At 40.8% G+C, this 17625-nt stretch overlaps 1 protein-coding gene across 1 annotated transcript in view; it reads left to right on the plus strand.

Annotated features, from left to right (window-relative positions):
* The window catches only part of LOC146004806 (tektin-B1-like), a 46639-nt gene that overhangs the window by 13664 nt on the left and 15350 nt on the right, over nucleotides 1-17625 (plus strand). Inside the window, exons 3-5 of the mRNA XM_083143832.1 lie at nucleotides 6124-6338; nucleotides 7780-8002; nucleotides 10273-10496. Coding sequence (XP_082999958.1) covers nucleotides 6124-6338; nucleotides 7780-8002; nucleotides 10273-10496 — 662 coding nt within the window. The remainder of the gene's footprint in view (nucleotides 1-6123; nucleotides 6339-7779; nucleotides 8003-10272; nucleotides 10497-17625) is intronic.

Genomic DNA, 17625 nt, shown 5'->3' on the forward strand with positions numbered 1-17625 from the left:
AAATCGAAAATAGCGACCGGAAATAGGGTTATCTTGGAAACGGTAAGACTTAGGAGAAATCTGTTTTCGGATTCATCACGTACGCCTATACGTGAGTAAAATATGAATAGAACCTATGTTTGGAAATCGAAAATGGCGACCGGAAATAGGGTTATCTTGGAAACGGCAAGACTTAGAAAAAATATGTTTGCTGATTCATCATGTACGCCTATACGTGAGTAAAAATATGAATAGAACCTATGTTCGGAAATTTGAACAAAGCGAACAGAGAGATCAAATACGACGTGGACGTAGGGGACGGGTTCGTTCATCCTCACAGAGCAGACCTCTACCTTGAATTCGACGTAGTGAAGAAGAAAAGCGGAGACGCGTTTCCCGCAGCAGCAAACTTGATACTCGTGGACAACTTCGTGCCTCACCTGTTCTCGCAGGTGGAGGTGAGGAAACACAACACCGTCATCGACAGAATAGATTATCCAGGCATCACGTCAACGGCAGTGGGAACGTTGAAATTATCCAAAACGGACGCAGCATACTATCAGGCGGGAGGATTCGAAGCAGGAACCAAAATATCGACGAGAAGTCGCACGGTGCTCTTTCCCATGCGTTTGCTTCCGGGATTCTTCTCGGACTACAAGAAGATCATGTAAAAAGAAGAACTGAGAATCACGTTTCGAAGAGCTGCCAACGACAACAACGCACTGATGCGATACACTAATTTGAATATTGGCACCACGCCGATAGCCAACACTTTACCCGAAGCGGTGAAAGGTGCTGCCAGAGCGTGTTGCGTGCGGACTAGGTTCGAGGGCACAAACTCAACTGGCATCTCTCGCATTACTATTTCATCGAAGCGTTGCAGAACAAGCAATGTTTGTGTTTCCTACGGCAGCATCTCGAGTATCATCACAAGCTGGTCGGGGGTTACGTACACCGTAACCCTTACATGAACATGGCACTCAAAAACAGAACAGAGGATGAGATTATTTTGACATTGGGCTTTACGTCACTCTACCCGAGCATCATGGTAGCAGCTGGCCTCTCCCCTTTCAACGTGAACTTGGGAGTGGCGCGAATTCCACGCCGCCGGAACGGGCGTTCTGCCCGGCACGGAAGTTGATGTTTATCGCGGCGTCACGAATCCAACCGGCTGCACGGAAGCTGGTTAGGTTAGGTTAGGTTAGGTTAGGTTAGGTTAGAGTAGGTTAGGTTAGGTTAGGTTAGGTTAGGTTAGGTTAGAGTAGGTTAGGTTAGGTTAGGTTAGGTTAGAGTAGGTTAGGTTAGGTTAGGTTAGGTTAGGTTTGGCTAGGTTAGGTTAGGGTGGGTTAGGTTAGGTTAGGTTAGGTTAGGTTAGGTTAGGTTAGGGTGGGTGTTGGCAGCTGTCGGTTGTTTAACTCTTCCCTCTCTCTCTCCTCTCTCTTTTTTGTAAAAGGTTATGGCAAAAATACCAGTAGGTTGGCAACCTTGCTTTATGCACTGTAAGGCAAGTCTTAAGTAAAATTGCCAGCTCCTTGCTTTAGGTTAGGTTAGACCTGGTTAGGTTAGGTTAGGTTAGGTTAGGGTGGGTTAGGTTAGGTTAGGTTAGGTTAGGTTAGGTTAGGTTAGGTTAGGTTAGGTTAGACCTGGTTAGGTTAGGTTAGGTTAGGTTATCTTGGAAACGGTAAGACTTAGGAAAAATCTGTTTGCTGATTCATCACGTACGCCTATATGTAAGTAAAATATGAATAGAACCTATGCTCGGAAATCCAAAATAGCGACCGGAAGTAGGGTTAGGGGGCAAGAATCTTAAAAAAAATATTATTTGTTTGTTTGTTTGCGTCACAATATAGGCGTGCACGCGCGTGTGTGTGGCACATCGTTCCCGAGAGAGAGGTTTACAAAGGTCACGATATACAAACATTTGACCGGGGCTTGGAAAATTACAATAAGGTGCATTCATCCTTCAAGAATAAGAGAGTACATTATTTACTCATCACGCTGTGTCAGCGCAACGAATAAAAGCGCGGAACGTGGAGAGAAAGTGAGTTTTTTTTTTAGGTTTGGTGAACCGCAATTAATAAAAATGAGTTTTTATGAGGTTTTGGTGAGCTCCAAATAGTCAAAGTGAGTTTTTGATGTTTTGGTGCTGTTTTCTTCGCTGTGAAACATCGTCAGCGCAATAAATGAGGCGCGGAACATAAAAAGAAAATAAGTTTTTTTTTGAAGTTTTGACACATCGTTCCCGAAAGAGGTAGGTTTACAAAGGTCACGATATACAAACATTTGACCGGGACTTGGAAAATTACGATAAGGTGCATTCACCCTTCAAGGATGAGAGACTGTATTATTTACTCATTACGTTGTGTCAGCGCAACAAATAAAAGCGCTGAACATGGAGAAAAAATGAGAGTTTTTGAGGTTTGGTGAACCTCAATTAATAAAAATAAGTTTTTTATGAGGTTTTGGTGAGTTCCAAATAGTCAAAATGAGTTTTTGATGTTTTGGTGCTGTTTTCTACGCTGTGAAACATCGTCAGCGCAATAAATAAGGCGCGGAACGTGAAGAGAAAATAAGTTTTTTGAGGTTTTGACACATCGTTCCCGAAAAAAGTAGGTTTACAAAGGTCACGATATACAAACATTTGACCGGGACTTGGAAAATTACAATAAGATGCATTCATCCTTCAAGAATGAGAGACTGCATTATTTACTCATCACGTTGTGTCAGCGCAACAAATAAAGGCGCTGAACGTGGAGAAAATAAGAGTTTTTGAGGTTTGGTGAACCTCAATTAATAAAAATAAGTTTTTGAGGTTTTGGTGAGCTCCAAATAATCAAAGTGAGTTTTTGATGTTTTGGTGCTGTTTTCTACGCTGTGAAACATCGTTAGCGCAATAAATAAGCCGTGGAACGTGGAGAGAAAGTGAGTTTTTGAGGTTTGGCGAGCTCCACCGAGCTCCACCGAGCTCCATTTTCTGACGTTGAACCGGCTTAATTGGACTACTAAGATTCAACTCTTCAATACCAACAGTGAACCTAAAATTGGCAAATGGCATGGTTGTGCATGTCCCTCGGTTTTCGTTACCTATGTTCTGGTGGATAAGCATCCTCGCAGATTGGTAACACTGTTCAACGTGCAACCGCGAGCGGCGTTCTCGCGCCTGCCTTCCTATCGCCAACTTCCCCTTTTTCTTGGCACTTTGCCAACTGGAGCTCTCGGATCGCTGGTCAAACAGTACAAAAAGCTCTGCTTCCTGAGCTTGCGTGATTCCCGAAAATAGCCGAGTTCAACCGAAAGCAGAAGGATACATCTGTGGATACATTGCCAGCAAAAACTAGTAACGAATATTTGTCTTCATGAACACGTAAACAAGATCGCGAATATAATAATGATTCCTAGTCATAAAATAGCTAAAATAAGTTATTATCACTGTTCTAAATTCCATATATATCATATTATATTACAAATTATTTTAGATTTCGCGAAATGTAAAACGCGTAAAAAATTGACACTGGGAGTTGGTGCGAGATGGCAAAGGGCGACTGTTTGTGTTTCCAGGAAGCGGAATGTGCACCCCCCGTGAAGAGTTTCCCCAGGGAGGAGAAAGATTCGACGGACCTTGGTCTAGACCCTGCGTCCAGCTCGGTCCAGCTCAAATTACGTCAGAAGTGTTGGACCACTACCAGTGTTTGCAACTGCCAAATTATTTACACAGTAATTCAAGTGAGCTGTTTCTCAAATTTTACAACTACATTCAATAAATTGACGGCTTTTAAATAAAACTTGGGATGAAAATAAAGCTATCTGAAAAAGAACTATCTACTGATATTTGTACACAGCACAGAAGTAAGTCGTATACATTGTACACATTGTGAACACAAGAACATGTTTATAAGTTTTATTGTTGTTGTTGAGTTCGTTTTTTAAGTCCACTTTATGCACAACAAGGGTAATAGGGACTGGACCTACAGTTTAAAGTGGGTACTAATAAATAAATAAGAAATCCCGTACACTTTTAGTCGTATGCGGAAAGTTCGCATATGCAAGCCGTTTACTACCATATGAATAACGTTACCTGGAATTTTGAAAGTAAATGTGACGTTTGCGGATCATGTGGTTTATTTTAAGTACCGCCACTTCATTATGATATTTTGTCAAATCCAGCTAACGGGCCAATGAGACTATAAACCTCGACCCCCCCCCCCCTTTCGGCATGCCATTGTACTACTTGTTTTGTTGCACTGAAACATCGCTTGCCTCCTTCGTAAGACTACGCTTCGCTACTGCCAAAAGGTTCTTTAAGTCTTGTCCGATAAGCAACCCCTCGCACTCGCGCTATTTTTCACTTTTCGGCTCCTTCCACCTGAAGTGATTCCATCTTAAAGATGAAAACTCTGAATGTGTAGGCAAGTTGTTTTCTATCATATTTATCTTATTTGTCCCATCATCTTTACTTCTAGCTTTCGTTTGGGGTCACCTCTACATTTATATTACACCCTCTTCATTAATCTAATAAGTCTTGTAAAATATAAAAATAGAAAGAGAATGCCAAATGAATTCAAATTGAAACACATAGTGCAACACTGGAAGAGAGAAGAGCTTGACTCCAGCTCGCTGGTGATCCTACGAACTGCGCATGTCCGTTTTGACGAGACGACCTTCCTGGAGTAGCCGACTGCATGTATTTTCGCCATATGTACGCGTCGAGCTTCTGCTAGCCGCCCTAAGCTTATAGCATGGTAGGGGTTGGCTTGCGGAGGTTCAGCGGAGTCTTTGCACGAAACGGAACTAGAGGGGAGCTGAGTGGCTCTGGCCCGCGGTTTCTCCTTCTCACTAAGATAATTTGGAACTCTACGCTTATGAACTTCTCAGTTATTGTTTATTTCGTATATTATTGGGGGTTCACTGCACATTTGCGCTATACAGCCAACCACGACTGCTTTTTGACTGTTCTCTCATTGGACAATCGTTCGATATGCCCTAACCAGCTTAATCTTTGGGCTTTTATGAATCGAATTATATTTTATGCTTAATCAACTGGTCTAACTCGTCATTTGTTTTTATTCTCCAAGAGCCATCGCTCAATTTGGAGGGGCCAAATATTTTTCTTAATATTCTCCTTTCAAATATTAGTAATTTTTGTATTAAGCTATCTTTCAGGACTCATGTTTCACAGGCATATGTTGTCACTGGTCTAATGATTGTCCAATATAACTTAAGTTTTGATTTTTTTGTAATAATTTTTTATTTGCATAAAAAGCTTTGTTTCCTGCTATAATTATTTATCTTATTTCTTCTTCTATTGAATTATTGTTATTCACAATTGGGCCTAAGTACTTAAAAGATTCAACATTATCAATACTCATTGTCTCTATTATTAGTTTATTCTCTTTATTTGGTTTCCTCCCACATTTCATGTATTTTGTTTTACTTTCATTTACTATTAGACCATATTTTATTGCTTCGTTTTTCAACATTATGAATGTGTCTAGCATGGCCTGCTTTGTTCTTCCCACTATTAATATATCATCAGCATATGCAGATAGCTGTTTTAATCGGGTAGAGATATTACCTCTTATTTCAAGTTTGGATATTATCACATCCATTACAATGCTGAATAGAAGTGCTGACAAAGGGTCACTGCAACGGCATGTTTACATTTTTCTCCTGCCCAAGCTTTGCAAATAAAGGTGAATTGCTTTATTTTCAAATCATTTCCGAGAGCCCCAGTTACAACCTGAGGTGCAGATGAAACAGCACTGCTTTGAAGAATCAGTGCGTATACATTAGTTTCGTCTGCGTTTCCGTGTTATTTTTGCCTATCATAATTAAATGCTTCGTTCTAAGCACAGCTTCACCTTCGTTATAGTTCTGGGAATTCACATCGCATTCGCAATATTTATAAACATTGCGTAATTTAAACGTTTCTTCCATACCAGCCATGACAATGCGCTGCTATTACGTGCTACCACTAATGTAAACGAAGATTTATCCTACATAGAACGGCCATATTGGAAGCGACACTAGCGCTCAGGTGGTGATTTTAATCGCGAATTGTATTCCACACACACTAGAAATACTGAGCTCAAACTATCACCTATTCAGCGTACATTTGTGTATATATAGTTTTCCTGTTTCCCGCAGGAGGTCGCCCTGGTCGAGTGCCACAAGGAATTCCTGCAGGCAAGGTGTGAGGAGGCGTGGGAGCAGCACAAGCGCCTACAGGAAGTGCTCTACAGCCTGCAGGTGGACGTGGAGACGAAGAGGGAGGCTGAGGGTATCGACAGCGCCCAGGTGAAGCTCTCAGAGATGGACAGAAACATCTCTTTGAAGCAGGATCCCCTAGAGATCACAACCAGGTAGGCTGCATCAAGGCTGTTTGCAGAAATATTTTTGAGGGCAGAACAGGACTAGTTCTTCATCAAAGCAAGTGGAATGGTTGTTAATATAAATTTGAATAACTACTGGTAGCCATACTGTAATCAACAGGAAACGGATTTACACGTACAGGGTGGTCCGAAAGTCTTGTTACCTCATTTTCTTTGCACAAATGTGTATTTCTCGTCTATATTTCACTTCATATGACTGACATTGACTGATATCTTATGTACATTCAGTTCGTTTCATTTGAGATTGCGGACACAAGCTCCTACAATGTGGATCCATGCAAAAAATAATTGCGGAAGCGGTTAGCCGAACTGTGAATCCCAAAAGAAACTTTGCCGACACATGCAACAAGATTTGCATTTAAAATCGTTTAGGTCATGTTTGTCAATGAATTGAGTGATGTAGAAATGAGAAAAGGTCATTCAGCATGTTCAAGGTTACTTGAGGTGTTGTCTTCACACTGATGTGCTGGATGTTTAAACATTAACATAAACATTATCAACTAATGTCAGTGAAATATACACAAGAAATACACATTTGTGCAAAGAACATGGGGTAACAAGACTTTCGGTCGACGACAACAAAAGTTACTCAACTGGTGTGGAGGGAAGAGTCCGTGGTTAATTATAGGTTAAGATTGAGTTCACACTATCAGAGCTATAAAGAGTTGATTAAAACAGAATACCGACGGAGTGAGGCGATTTCAAGCCATAATGTGCGAACGAAGTTAATATTCTTTGAGTTCGTTATTTTCTTTAATTCTGAGTAATATTCTCAATAAATCATAGTTTGTCTTCTATTACACACTCACTCCACGCCTATATATATATATATATCCTAGCCATGGACGAATCCAGCAGGGGGGCAAAGGGGGCAATTGACACCCCCTAGAAAACAAGTGGTGAAACATTTCACTTGGTTTATTGTGCTTTTTTACGTTGTAAAGTAAAATATATGTTATTCCCTTTTCAAGTAATTCTAAACGAAGCATTGCCATAATTTCGAAGTATATATTCATTGTCTTCCATGGGAAAGTAATGTTTACCCCCCCCCGCCTTCATAGAAAAAATGGGTACGCCTATGAGCATAGGCAGTGGCGTGCACAGTAGTAGTCAGCCCTCATTTTCCCATCTTTTTGTATCTTTGATGTTCTTTTCTTTTAGAAATACTGGGCCAAGGTAGGGGGAGGTTATAACCCCCACCAACCCCCCTTGGGAATGCCACTGGGCATGGGTGTTCTTTTCTAGCGTTCTTTCATCAATCCCATTTAATCATCATTCCCCATCATCGTCATAATTAGCCTGAGAAGGAGAAAAGCCATGTAAACTACTTCTGCTTTCACCAATGGTGCTAAAATGTCTTGTGTTGAAAAAGATGTACGTTATAAAGCAACTTGTTTGATATTCTATGCAGGCTGGTACCCGTGGGAACGTGGGAGGAGAATTCCAGCCTGAAGAAGCAGCAGGCTGACGAGGAGCTGGCGAACTCCAGACGCCTGCGGGAGGACATGTTCAACGTGCTGCACAAGGCGCGGAATGAGTGGAGGACCCAGAACTCGGCCACAGAGTACGCCCTCAGGAGGAGGCTGTACGAGATCAAGAGACTAAGAAACGAGTTGGAATGGCAGAAGAGGAACGTGAGTACTTCTTCCACGTTCCAATAATAAGGATATTTGAGTCCACTAAATTTTACATTTGTAGCTGCTATAGTTCCCGAGATATCCATGGTTCTTAAGTTTATCATTGCAACTCACTATACTGATCGCATTTCCAGCTGACTGCTGGAAAACAACGAATTAGTGATCAGTTGAATTCTTTTCGGCTGACATCGGACATTTTCGTGTCACAAGGCACCCGAACGTTGCTGGAGGCTGGGAAACAGCGAATCAGCGATCAGTTGAATTCCCTTCGACTGACATCGGGCATTTTCGTGTCACAAGGCACCCGAACGTTGCTGGCGGCTGGGAAACAACGAATCAGCGATCAGTTGAATTCTCTTCGACTGGCATCGGCCACCGAAGTTCCTGGGAGACAAAACAGATGATCGTCGGATTCACACATGTTGCCAAACATACTGTAAAACGGAGGAGAGAGAGTTGATCAGTGGATAAAAGTTGTACAGTAATACACAAAGCACGGACAATTAGTACACAAAACACCGAGCACTGTACAACTGACAAAAACAGGCGTACGCTTGTCAACGTTGCTTCGGGAGAGCGATGTTACCCCTACAGCTTTTAATTCGCAACTGAGTTTGTTGACCCATCGAGCTACACACCCCCGAAGACAATTGGGGGACAGAAAGAGCCATTAATAGCAGGAAGGTTAGCCGCCAGTAAGAAAAGCTACCAGTATAGTAAATAATTTTAAAAAATAACAATAGCAACAGTATTAAAATGTACCAGTATTCACTTTCTCCGTCTCGTCTAATTCTTTAGAAATTGGGATTAAATACAGTACATACCGGGTGGCCAGAATTAAAGTTACCTAACTCAGAGCCCTCTGTAACCTGTTTGAGGCATCGTAGAACTTTGAAATTTGGTGAATCCACTATGCAGACCATGGGGAAGAGGATGGCGATAAAAAAAATAGTTCAATTTTTCGTCACCAGGTTGAAATGTGGCGCTGTACTTCCATGATGGGTTGTACAAATAATCACGTTAAGTGATTTAGCTGAGTTATTAATTAGAAAGACATTTGTTAGTGGCTGGAAGTTGCGAGAAAATAATATCTCGTTTATTGCAAGATTGCAAGGTAAAGGCCAGTCCATAACCAATTGGGGTAGTTTAGGTCATTTTTACAACCCATCATGGAAGTACAGCTCAGAAGCTGTACTATAAGAATGAGAACGGCTTTGGTTGGGAAACGGTGAGAAGTGCCTGAAAAACGCATTATTATTTTGGCATATATTGACGTATTTATGAATAGAAATACTTGTTTTTCATTTCCTGGCAAATCGTCTCGAATGAACATTCATCGTTTTTCCCCCTGGCCCTTCATTTGTTAGTGGCTGGAAGATGCGAGAAAATAATCTCTCCTTTATTGCAAGATTGCAAGGTAAAGGCAAATCCATAACCAATTGGAGCAGTTTCCGTCATTATTACAACCCATTATGGAAGTACAGCGCCACATTTCAACCTAGTGGTGGAAAATTGAACTATTTCTTTTTTATCGCCATCCTCTTCCCCATGGTCTGCATAGTGGATTCACTAAATTTCGAAGTTCTACGATGCCTCAAACAGGCTACAGAGGGCTCTGAGTTGGGTAACTTTAATTCTGGCCACCTGGTACTTTGAAAATGTTTTGTAACTTTTTCTGCTATCGTTTTCAAGGACACGTGACGGCCTGGGGATGGGTTTTGTTTGTGAATGTCCCTTCATCAATTTAATCTAATCGTCGCTCACCCTGATCGTCGCGATTAGCCAAAAGTAGCAGTAAAGTGACGTAAAATAACCGCCAAATTGTGTGCCAAAAGTAGGGAGAGGGGGCAGGTAATATGGCTTTGTGCGGGTGCAAAAAGTGGCAAAATTTGAGGAGGGGCAAGTGCCATCTCTTGTTCCCTACTAGCCGCCATTGAAGATATAAGACTAACAAAGTATATCAAAAGCATCTACCAAGCACATCTAAAAGTGTGCCTCCCTGATGACGTAGTGGTAACGTCATCATCTTGTCAAGGGTTCCCGGTACGACGACACAGTTGTTCGGATCCTACTGTACACTGTCGGCCCAGTCCCGATTAGCCTTTCAGTGCGAACAAACTCAAACAAGCAAATCAAAAATTGTAATTTTCTCTAAAAGAAATATGCATAGATAATAATAAGTGTACACAGGGGCGAGTATGGTGGAAGGATTGGGGCCACCATCAAGTATCTCACGGAATTAACCACCCCCCTCTTTCTCCCAGCAGCTGATCCTAGAGATGGGGAAGATGATGAAGGAGATGAAGTTCCTGGAGGAGGCCGTGATGAGCAAATCCTCCCCCCTGAAGGTAGCGGAGACCCGCCTGGAGAACAGGAAGCGGAGGAGGGAGAAGGAGCTCTGCCACGACGCCCCCCTTGATGGCCTCGTCGAGGAGGTGCAGCAGCTAAGGCAGGGCGTCGACGATCTGCGGAAGAAGTTGATGGACGCCAAGTAAGTGGACGTTCGGGTGCTCACATGAGGGTGGATGAAATGTTTTCGGGTATACTGTGTTCTTTCGTCACGGTTGCTATGTTGTGTTTCTCTCTCTTTCTCCTTTTTTCCCTCTTTATCTCTCCTACTCTTTTTCTCTATGTTTCCGTCTCCCTGTCACTCTCTCTTTGTTTCTCCCTTTTTCTCTGCATCTCCCTTTTCCTTCGCTTCCTTCTTTCTCTGTCTCACTTTTCACTTGGTTGCCCTCTTTTTCCTTGCCACTCTCTTTTCCTCTTTGTATCCCTCTTTTTCTCTGCCTAACCCTTTTCTTTGTTCCCCCTCTTTCTATATCCCACTCTCTTTTTCCTTTGTTTCCCCTTCTTTCTGACACTCTCTTAACTCTATGTTTCCCTCTTTCTCTCTGCCACTCCTTTTTTGTTTTCCTATTTTTCTTTGCCTCTCTCTCTTTTCCTTGTTTCCTTCTTGCTCTGTCCCTTTTTCTCTTTGTTTCCCCTCCTTCGGCCATTCACTTTTCTTTGTTTCTCCCTTTCTCTCTGACTCTCTCTATATTTGGTTCCCTCTTTCTCCATTTTTACTTTGCTTCTCTCTTTCTCTCTCTCTTTTCCCCTTATTTTCGTCTTTCGGCCACTCTATTTTCTGTTTCCCCTCTTTCTCTCTACCTCAGTCTCTCTCTTTGTTTCTTTCTTCCTCTCACTCTTTTTGTTTTCCTCGTTCTCTTTGCCTCTGTCATTTCACTTTGTTCCCTCTTCCTGCCACTTCTCTTTTTCTTTTCCTCTCTTTCTCTGCTTCTCTTTCTCTCTTTGTCACATTGCTTCTATTTATCATTCTTCTCAATCTCTTTCTTTCTATATTTCATCTTCCGTGTCTCTACCTTTTGTTACTACATTCTTTCTCTCAATTTTTCTCTCTAAATCCATTCTCGTTCATCCACACGGTTGATCGATTGTAACATTATACAGAGCGGAGGAATTCCGTCTCTAACTCCTACAGAAATCACCCTGTATATATTTCTCGTGCAAAGTTTTATTTTGGTATCATGAACACAGGAACCAGAGGGGGGTTAAGGGTGTACAATTCCTCCTCCGTCATTTTTTTTTGGAAAGAGTGCAGTATTTCCTTAAACCCTTCTGGAAATTTAAACACTTCGGGAAATTTATGTTACATTATTTATGACACGAAATTTGCATTTTCTCCTTCAAGATACTATTTTTATTTCATTAACATGGAAAAATAAACTTCCGTACATAATCCAACATGGCAATGTTGCTGCTTGAGTTGTGCATACTGTTTATTTACAACAAAACTTATGTCTCTTCCCAAATTAACGCAATGTCCTTACTGCAAATCAATTTATAAATATAACTGTTTCATGTAATTCACTTACTGCCTTCAAGACCAAAAAAATTCCTCATAATGTATTCAAGAAACAAACTAAGTCATCACTTAAAAAAAAAAAAAGTTTTAGTTACGTATTGTACTGCCATCTATGTTATCATCCGACTCGAGAACAATCTTCTTCGATTGCTTTCCACACTACCTATTGTAAGTGCTGTACTTTGGATGCACAAGTATTGCTCGGAAAATTTTCCATGACAATTTTCATTAATTTTTCTCCTGGCTTTTATGTATGCTGGTGCAGAAGTTGTCAGCAGCTTGCTTGGAGTTTTGTTTCAATTATTGTAAGCTCTCACTTTGTAAATGTAAAAACAAAGACAATCACCATGTGGATGGGCAATTTGCTTGGCAATACTCATGCATCCCACTGTACAGGGTGATCCATAAGTATTACCAAGCAAATTGTCCATCACCACGTTTACTTCCTTTGTTAAGCCACGAGAGCTTCAAGATCTGACACAAAACACCAAACAATCTGCTTACAACCTCTGAACCAGTGTACGTAAAAATACAGCCCTTAAAAATATCTAGGTATGTTGGATGAAGATAAAAAACAACATAAATAGTCATGGACAAGTTGCTGAGCAATACTTATGGATCCCACTGTACTAAGTACTCGAGGAAAGTAGATATAGCACCCAGATTCTCAGAATTCAAAACTTACGATATCAGTGAAGTTTCCAATCATCGTTTACTGCATTTTTCTGCAAGAGGTTCATTTTGCTTTTGGTTGTGACGAAGGCTACAGGCAGCAATACAAATCGTGACCGCCATTTACACTTCTGTGCAGGAAAAGTCATCCTTTAAGTACGCGACAGAAAGAACCGTTGTTATCACCTTTACTTATTGACACCGCCTTGATATTTGCAAGTTGGATGCATTTCTTTCCAGTCACGCTTTTCGCTTCCAAGGAGGCTCACACCGCGTTGGCTAGAAACTGCAAACGCGTTGTGAGCCATAAAATAAGGAAGAAGAAGAAGAACTTCCAAAGAGGGGAATTTACTCAAGAATGAGTTGACTAGGTAGCCAACCAGCGAGTATGTTTTTTAGAGCGGCGGAAAACTAGAAGTAGACCGTCTTTTGTTGAAACGATTGAAGGCGAATGCTATGTCCGAATCGGCAGATGCTGCAGCCTAGAGCACCTTTCCACCTGATGGAATCCCCGTGCCCTTACAGTCCGAATCCTCAGCATAGGTGCAATTGGAGGGGAGAGGTGGAAGGAGTGCACGATTCAACACGCTGTATCGCTACGCTCGGCTGAATTTAGAAAAAAATGTAAACGAGGAAATCGCATGTCACATGTTCAGGTGGGAAACATTACGATGTTTTGTTGACGTCTGCCTCCTACTTCCGTATTGTGTACAGTGGGATCCATGAGTATTACCGTGCAAATTGTCTATGACTATTTTCATTAATTTCTCTCTTACATCGTATGTGTTTTTAAGCGATGAATTTTTTATGCATGCTGGTGCAGAAGTTGTGAACAGCTTGTTTTGAGTTTTCTTTTAATTCTTGAAGCTCTTATTGGGTCATAAAGTGCACGAACATGGTGATTGAAAATGTGCACGGTAATACTCATGGGTCCCACTGTACCTGCGCTGCAGAGCGCGGTGATGCTCGAACTGACATCTAGCGGAATAAGTGGTAACTGTACGACATGGAAGACTTTCGATTCGGACGACTTGGATGGTACAGTGGGATCCATAAGTATTACCATGCAAATTGTCCATCACCACGTTTATTCCCTTTGTTTTATGCAATGAGAGCTTCAAGAACTGACACAAAACACCAAACAATCTGCTTACAACGTCTGAACCAGTCTACGTAAAAATGCAGTCCTTAAAAATACGTACGATGAAGATAAAAGCTAACAAAATAGTCATGGACAATTTGCTGAGCAATACTTATGGATCCCACTGTACAGGAAAGCGACAGGAAAGACCGTAACAGTTTGGGGCAATACCGAGCAGCTTCTGCTAGGAGTCGGAAGACCGCACGCGCTTTCGGTAACTGAAAAGACCTGCAAGTGGCCCCTTGCAGTGCACTCAAATATGTGGAGCACCCACATTTCTGTCACCGCCGCAGTATCACAAGTAAAGTAGGAAAGCAATCCATTTACGCCATTGTAATTTGAAACCCTATTTAAACTCTAGGTACGTATTATAAAACGTTAGTAATTATCTATTGAAAAACACAAACAATACAACACAAATGTGTTTGTTTGCAGACTAACGTAGCTCTGTCGTCTGACCCTACGACCAGTATAATCTTCGTAGTACTTGTGTGTGCTGCCCTGTGTTTTGTCATTATATGTGCTGAGTGCCTTTTTGCAGCCTCAGATTTTAACCAAGGTAAGAATATTTTAATCCTCAGGAACGTGTTTTATTTTTGTTATGATAAGGGGCTGGGTGACGTATAGTGTGACGGGTGCAAAATAGCTTAAATGCTGACGCACCCAAAATAAATTGATTCAAATTCAACAAATGTGTTTGTTGTTCGCAGTGTTTTGAATTAACTTGTAACAGTTACTTTGAGGGAATACGCACATCCGATTTCTCCGGCAAGCGGGTGATTCCAGCCGCTACTCGGACACGCATTCGAGTGGCACAATACATGAAGTATTAAATTATTTGTAACTTAATGAATGATAATGGTAAATTTTTTATGGTCATCGGTGTAATAAAAGAACAGACATTTATGGAATATGTTGCACAAGTTATATCTTATCTAGAATAAAGTAACCTAGTTACTTTCGCATGTAACGAAAGGCCTCCTTGATGACGTAGAAATAACATTGCACCAAGGTGTCCTGGATTCAATCAGCGATGAACTACATTGCTCAAAGAGCGCGATCTCACTTTAAATTGTAGGCCCACTCCCGCCATGCAAGAATTAGAAATCCCTAATAAATTGATAAACTTAATAGAAATAACAATGAGGTCTCCAGTAGTAGCGTCGTCGCCTTGTAATGAAGAGGTCCCAGGTTCGATTCCCGGTGGAGGCAGATAGTGGTTCGGATCCCACTTTAAACTGTAGGTCTAGTCCCGATTAGCCTTACTGTGCATAAAGTGGACTTAAAATACCAAATCAATCAATCAATCAATGAAACAGACCAGCGTAAAAGTGAAAATAGGGAACGAAACAAGCAGAGAATTTCCGTACTATAGAGGAGTCAAACAAGAAGATGGATTATCAACTATCATGGCCGTAGGCAGGAAAAAATTTCGGGAGGGGTTCTTTCATAATTGTTCTCATGCGTGTTGCCAGAAATTTGAATAATAGAAATAATAACAGTTATACAATAATAATTAAAATTTAATAATAAAACAATTATTTTCCATAATAATAATACCGATAATAATAATTATTATTATTGTTATATCCTCGAGGGGGCTTACTCAATGCAGCAGATGAGTGAATATCCAGCACAAGGCTTTTTTTTTTTTACGTTTCGTAGAGTGTGTACTGAAATGCACAATTATTATACTTTGTTATTAAATTTTAGATACCTTTTAGAAAAAGCTTTAAAAGTTAGATAGAAATTTTAGTCAAAGTTTTTGTTGTTTGACCTTAAAACTTGATTTTTGGAATTTTGAAAAGTGTGGAACCAATTATTCTTTTTAAAAACTTAGCCTGGTGCATGGATTGTATAACCTCAATCTCGAATGTAATGCGCTACGAAAGTGGAGATCCTACGTTTGAACTCCTATCAAGGGGGATTTTCGACTTTATCGGACAGGGAATTTAAAAGTTGGAAAGGGAATTTTGGGACAATCGTGAGGAAATTTTCAGTCTATATTCCCTGTGACGCAGGAACACTGGAAAGAGGACAGCACAAGTGAAAGTGGAGGAGTCGCCGGTGGGCTGCGATTTCGAGAATAAATCCTGTTTCACTCAAATTTCAGAATTCCAAATGTATGAAAATTCTAGATGGATCGTTTCAACATTGTCTCCTTGTATTTTTGAGATGCTTCGAAAAAAATTTTGAAAATGAGTTACAGATTTTGGTTTCTGAACTTCCATTAATCCAACATGCCAGAAGTTTCGGGGGAGGGGTTGAACCCTAGAAACCCCCCCTCTAAATACGGCCATGTCAACTATACTTTTCATACTGGCACTACATGTAGCAGTACAAAAAGTAGATAACAGACGATATTGCAGTAATAGCAAGAACAGGAAATGATTGGAAGAAAATGTATCAAAGGCTGGAAGAAGTTGCAAACAAGTTAGTATTAGAAACTAATGCCAACAAAACAAAATACATAATTTTTCACAAAAACAGGATAAATATAGAGAGAAAAAGATAAACATAAAAATGAATGGGAAGGAATTTGAAAGAGTCAGCTCATTCCAGTACCTAGGTTTGACTATAAATGAATGCATGGGCAATAGAGCTTATTACGCAATCATGCTGTTATTAAAGGGCAAATTAATAAACAGGAAACTTAAAGTCACCATATACAAAACATTAATCAGACCAATATGGTGCTGAGACTGGGTAAAATGAATAAAACAGAAGAGGAAGCATTGCGCAGATTTGAGAGAAGGATGATACGCAAAATTTATGAACCAATAATCGAAAATAATTTCTGGAGAATAAAGACTAATGAAGAAATTAACAACATAGTAGAGAAAGAGGATATAGTGAGATTAATTAAATCACAACGAATCCGATGGCTGGGCCATGTACAGAGAATGCGAAAGGATAGATGCAAAGGAAGGTGATGCAAAAGAAAATGTACTCAACAAGAAGAAGACGAATGCCAATGAAGAGATGGATGTATGATGTCCTGGATGATCTGCATCACTTGAAGGTGAAGAGATGGTCGGTGATTGCAGAGGACAGGGACAGGTGGAGGCACATAGTTGAGGAAGCGCCATATGGTAAGGTAAGGTAGGCCCACTGCCGATTAGCATGTGACGAGTGACAATGTTACGAAATTGAGGAAGGGACTTACATTTTCCAGGATGTCCAGTTTACTGGGTTACACGTGGAGAAAATTAATTGCAACCCAGTCATTTTTAAAAACTAGGTTTCAAAACGGTGGTTAACGGCGAGAATTTTAACCGCAATCGCTCTTGCGGCAATATGGTAGTTTTGTCGAACCATTTCTGCTGAACGGAAGCTCAATTTGCTTCACACGGCGACTACTTTTGACGTTCTAGAATGTTCAAGACTCGTTTTGGCTATTTATTTGACACGTGTTCTCAGCCTTTGCAGATTACAGCCTCGAAAAGGAGGAAACTCCCGAGAAAAACAACACAAATGCAAAAAAGTTAATCTTGGAAGGCGATAATGATTCTCACTTTAACTCATTTCGTGAAGCAATTTTTTGTCTGTGCAGAAATGTGAATCCAAGGCCAACTTGATCATTTCCCGCGCTTGCACCTGTGAATTTAGGGTGTTTAACGTCGTGTATTTTTACCGTTACCTTCTGATTGATGATGCTGGTAATTTAACAGGAATCTAATCTTCTGAAGATTCTGTTGTAATAAGCTTCTCGCGAAACAACTTAAGCATAATGTGGTGTGTGAAGAAGGCACTTCGATGCTTAACACGTGTATGTACTTACAGTTCTGGACAACAAGAAAGAAACTCGTTCTTGATCTTTATCACAAGCTTGTCCAAGGGGGAAGTGACACGTGTCGACCAATCGGGACATAGATGTTGCCGATTCTTGTGAAAAGGAGGATCCAGTTCGCGCTTTACAGAATTCACCAGCTTGCATCAGAC

Source organism: Lepisma saccharinum, chromosome 22 (genome assembly GCF_977018435.1).
Source record: "Lepisma saccharinum chromosome 22, izLepSacc3.1, whole genome shotgun sequence".
NCBI classification, from domain to species: Eukaryota; Metazoa; Arthropoda; class Insecta; order Zygentoma; family Lepismatidae; genus Lepisma; species Lepisma saccharinum.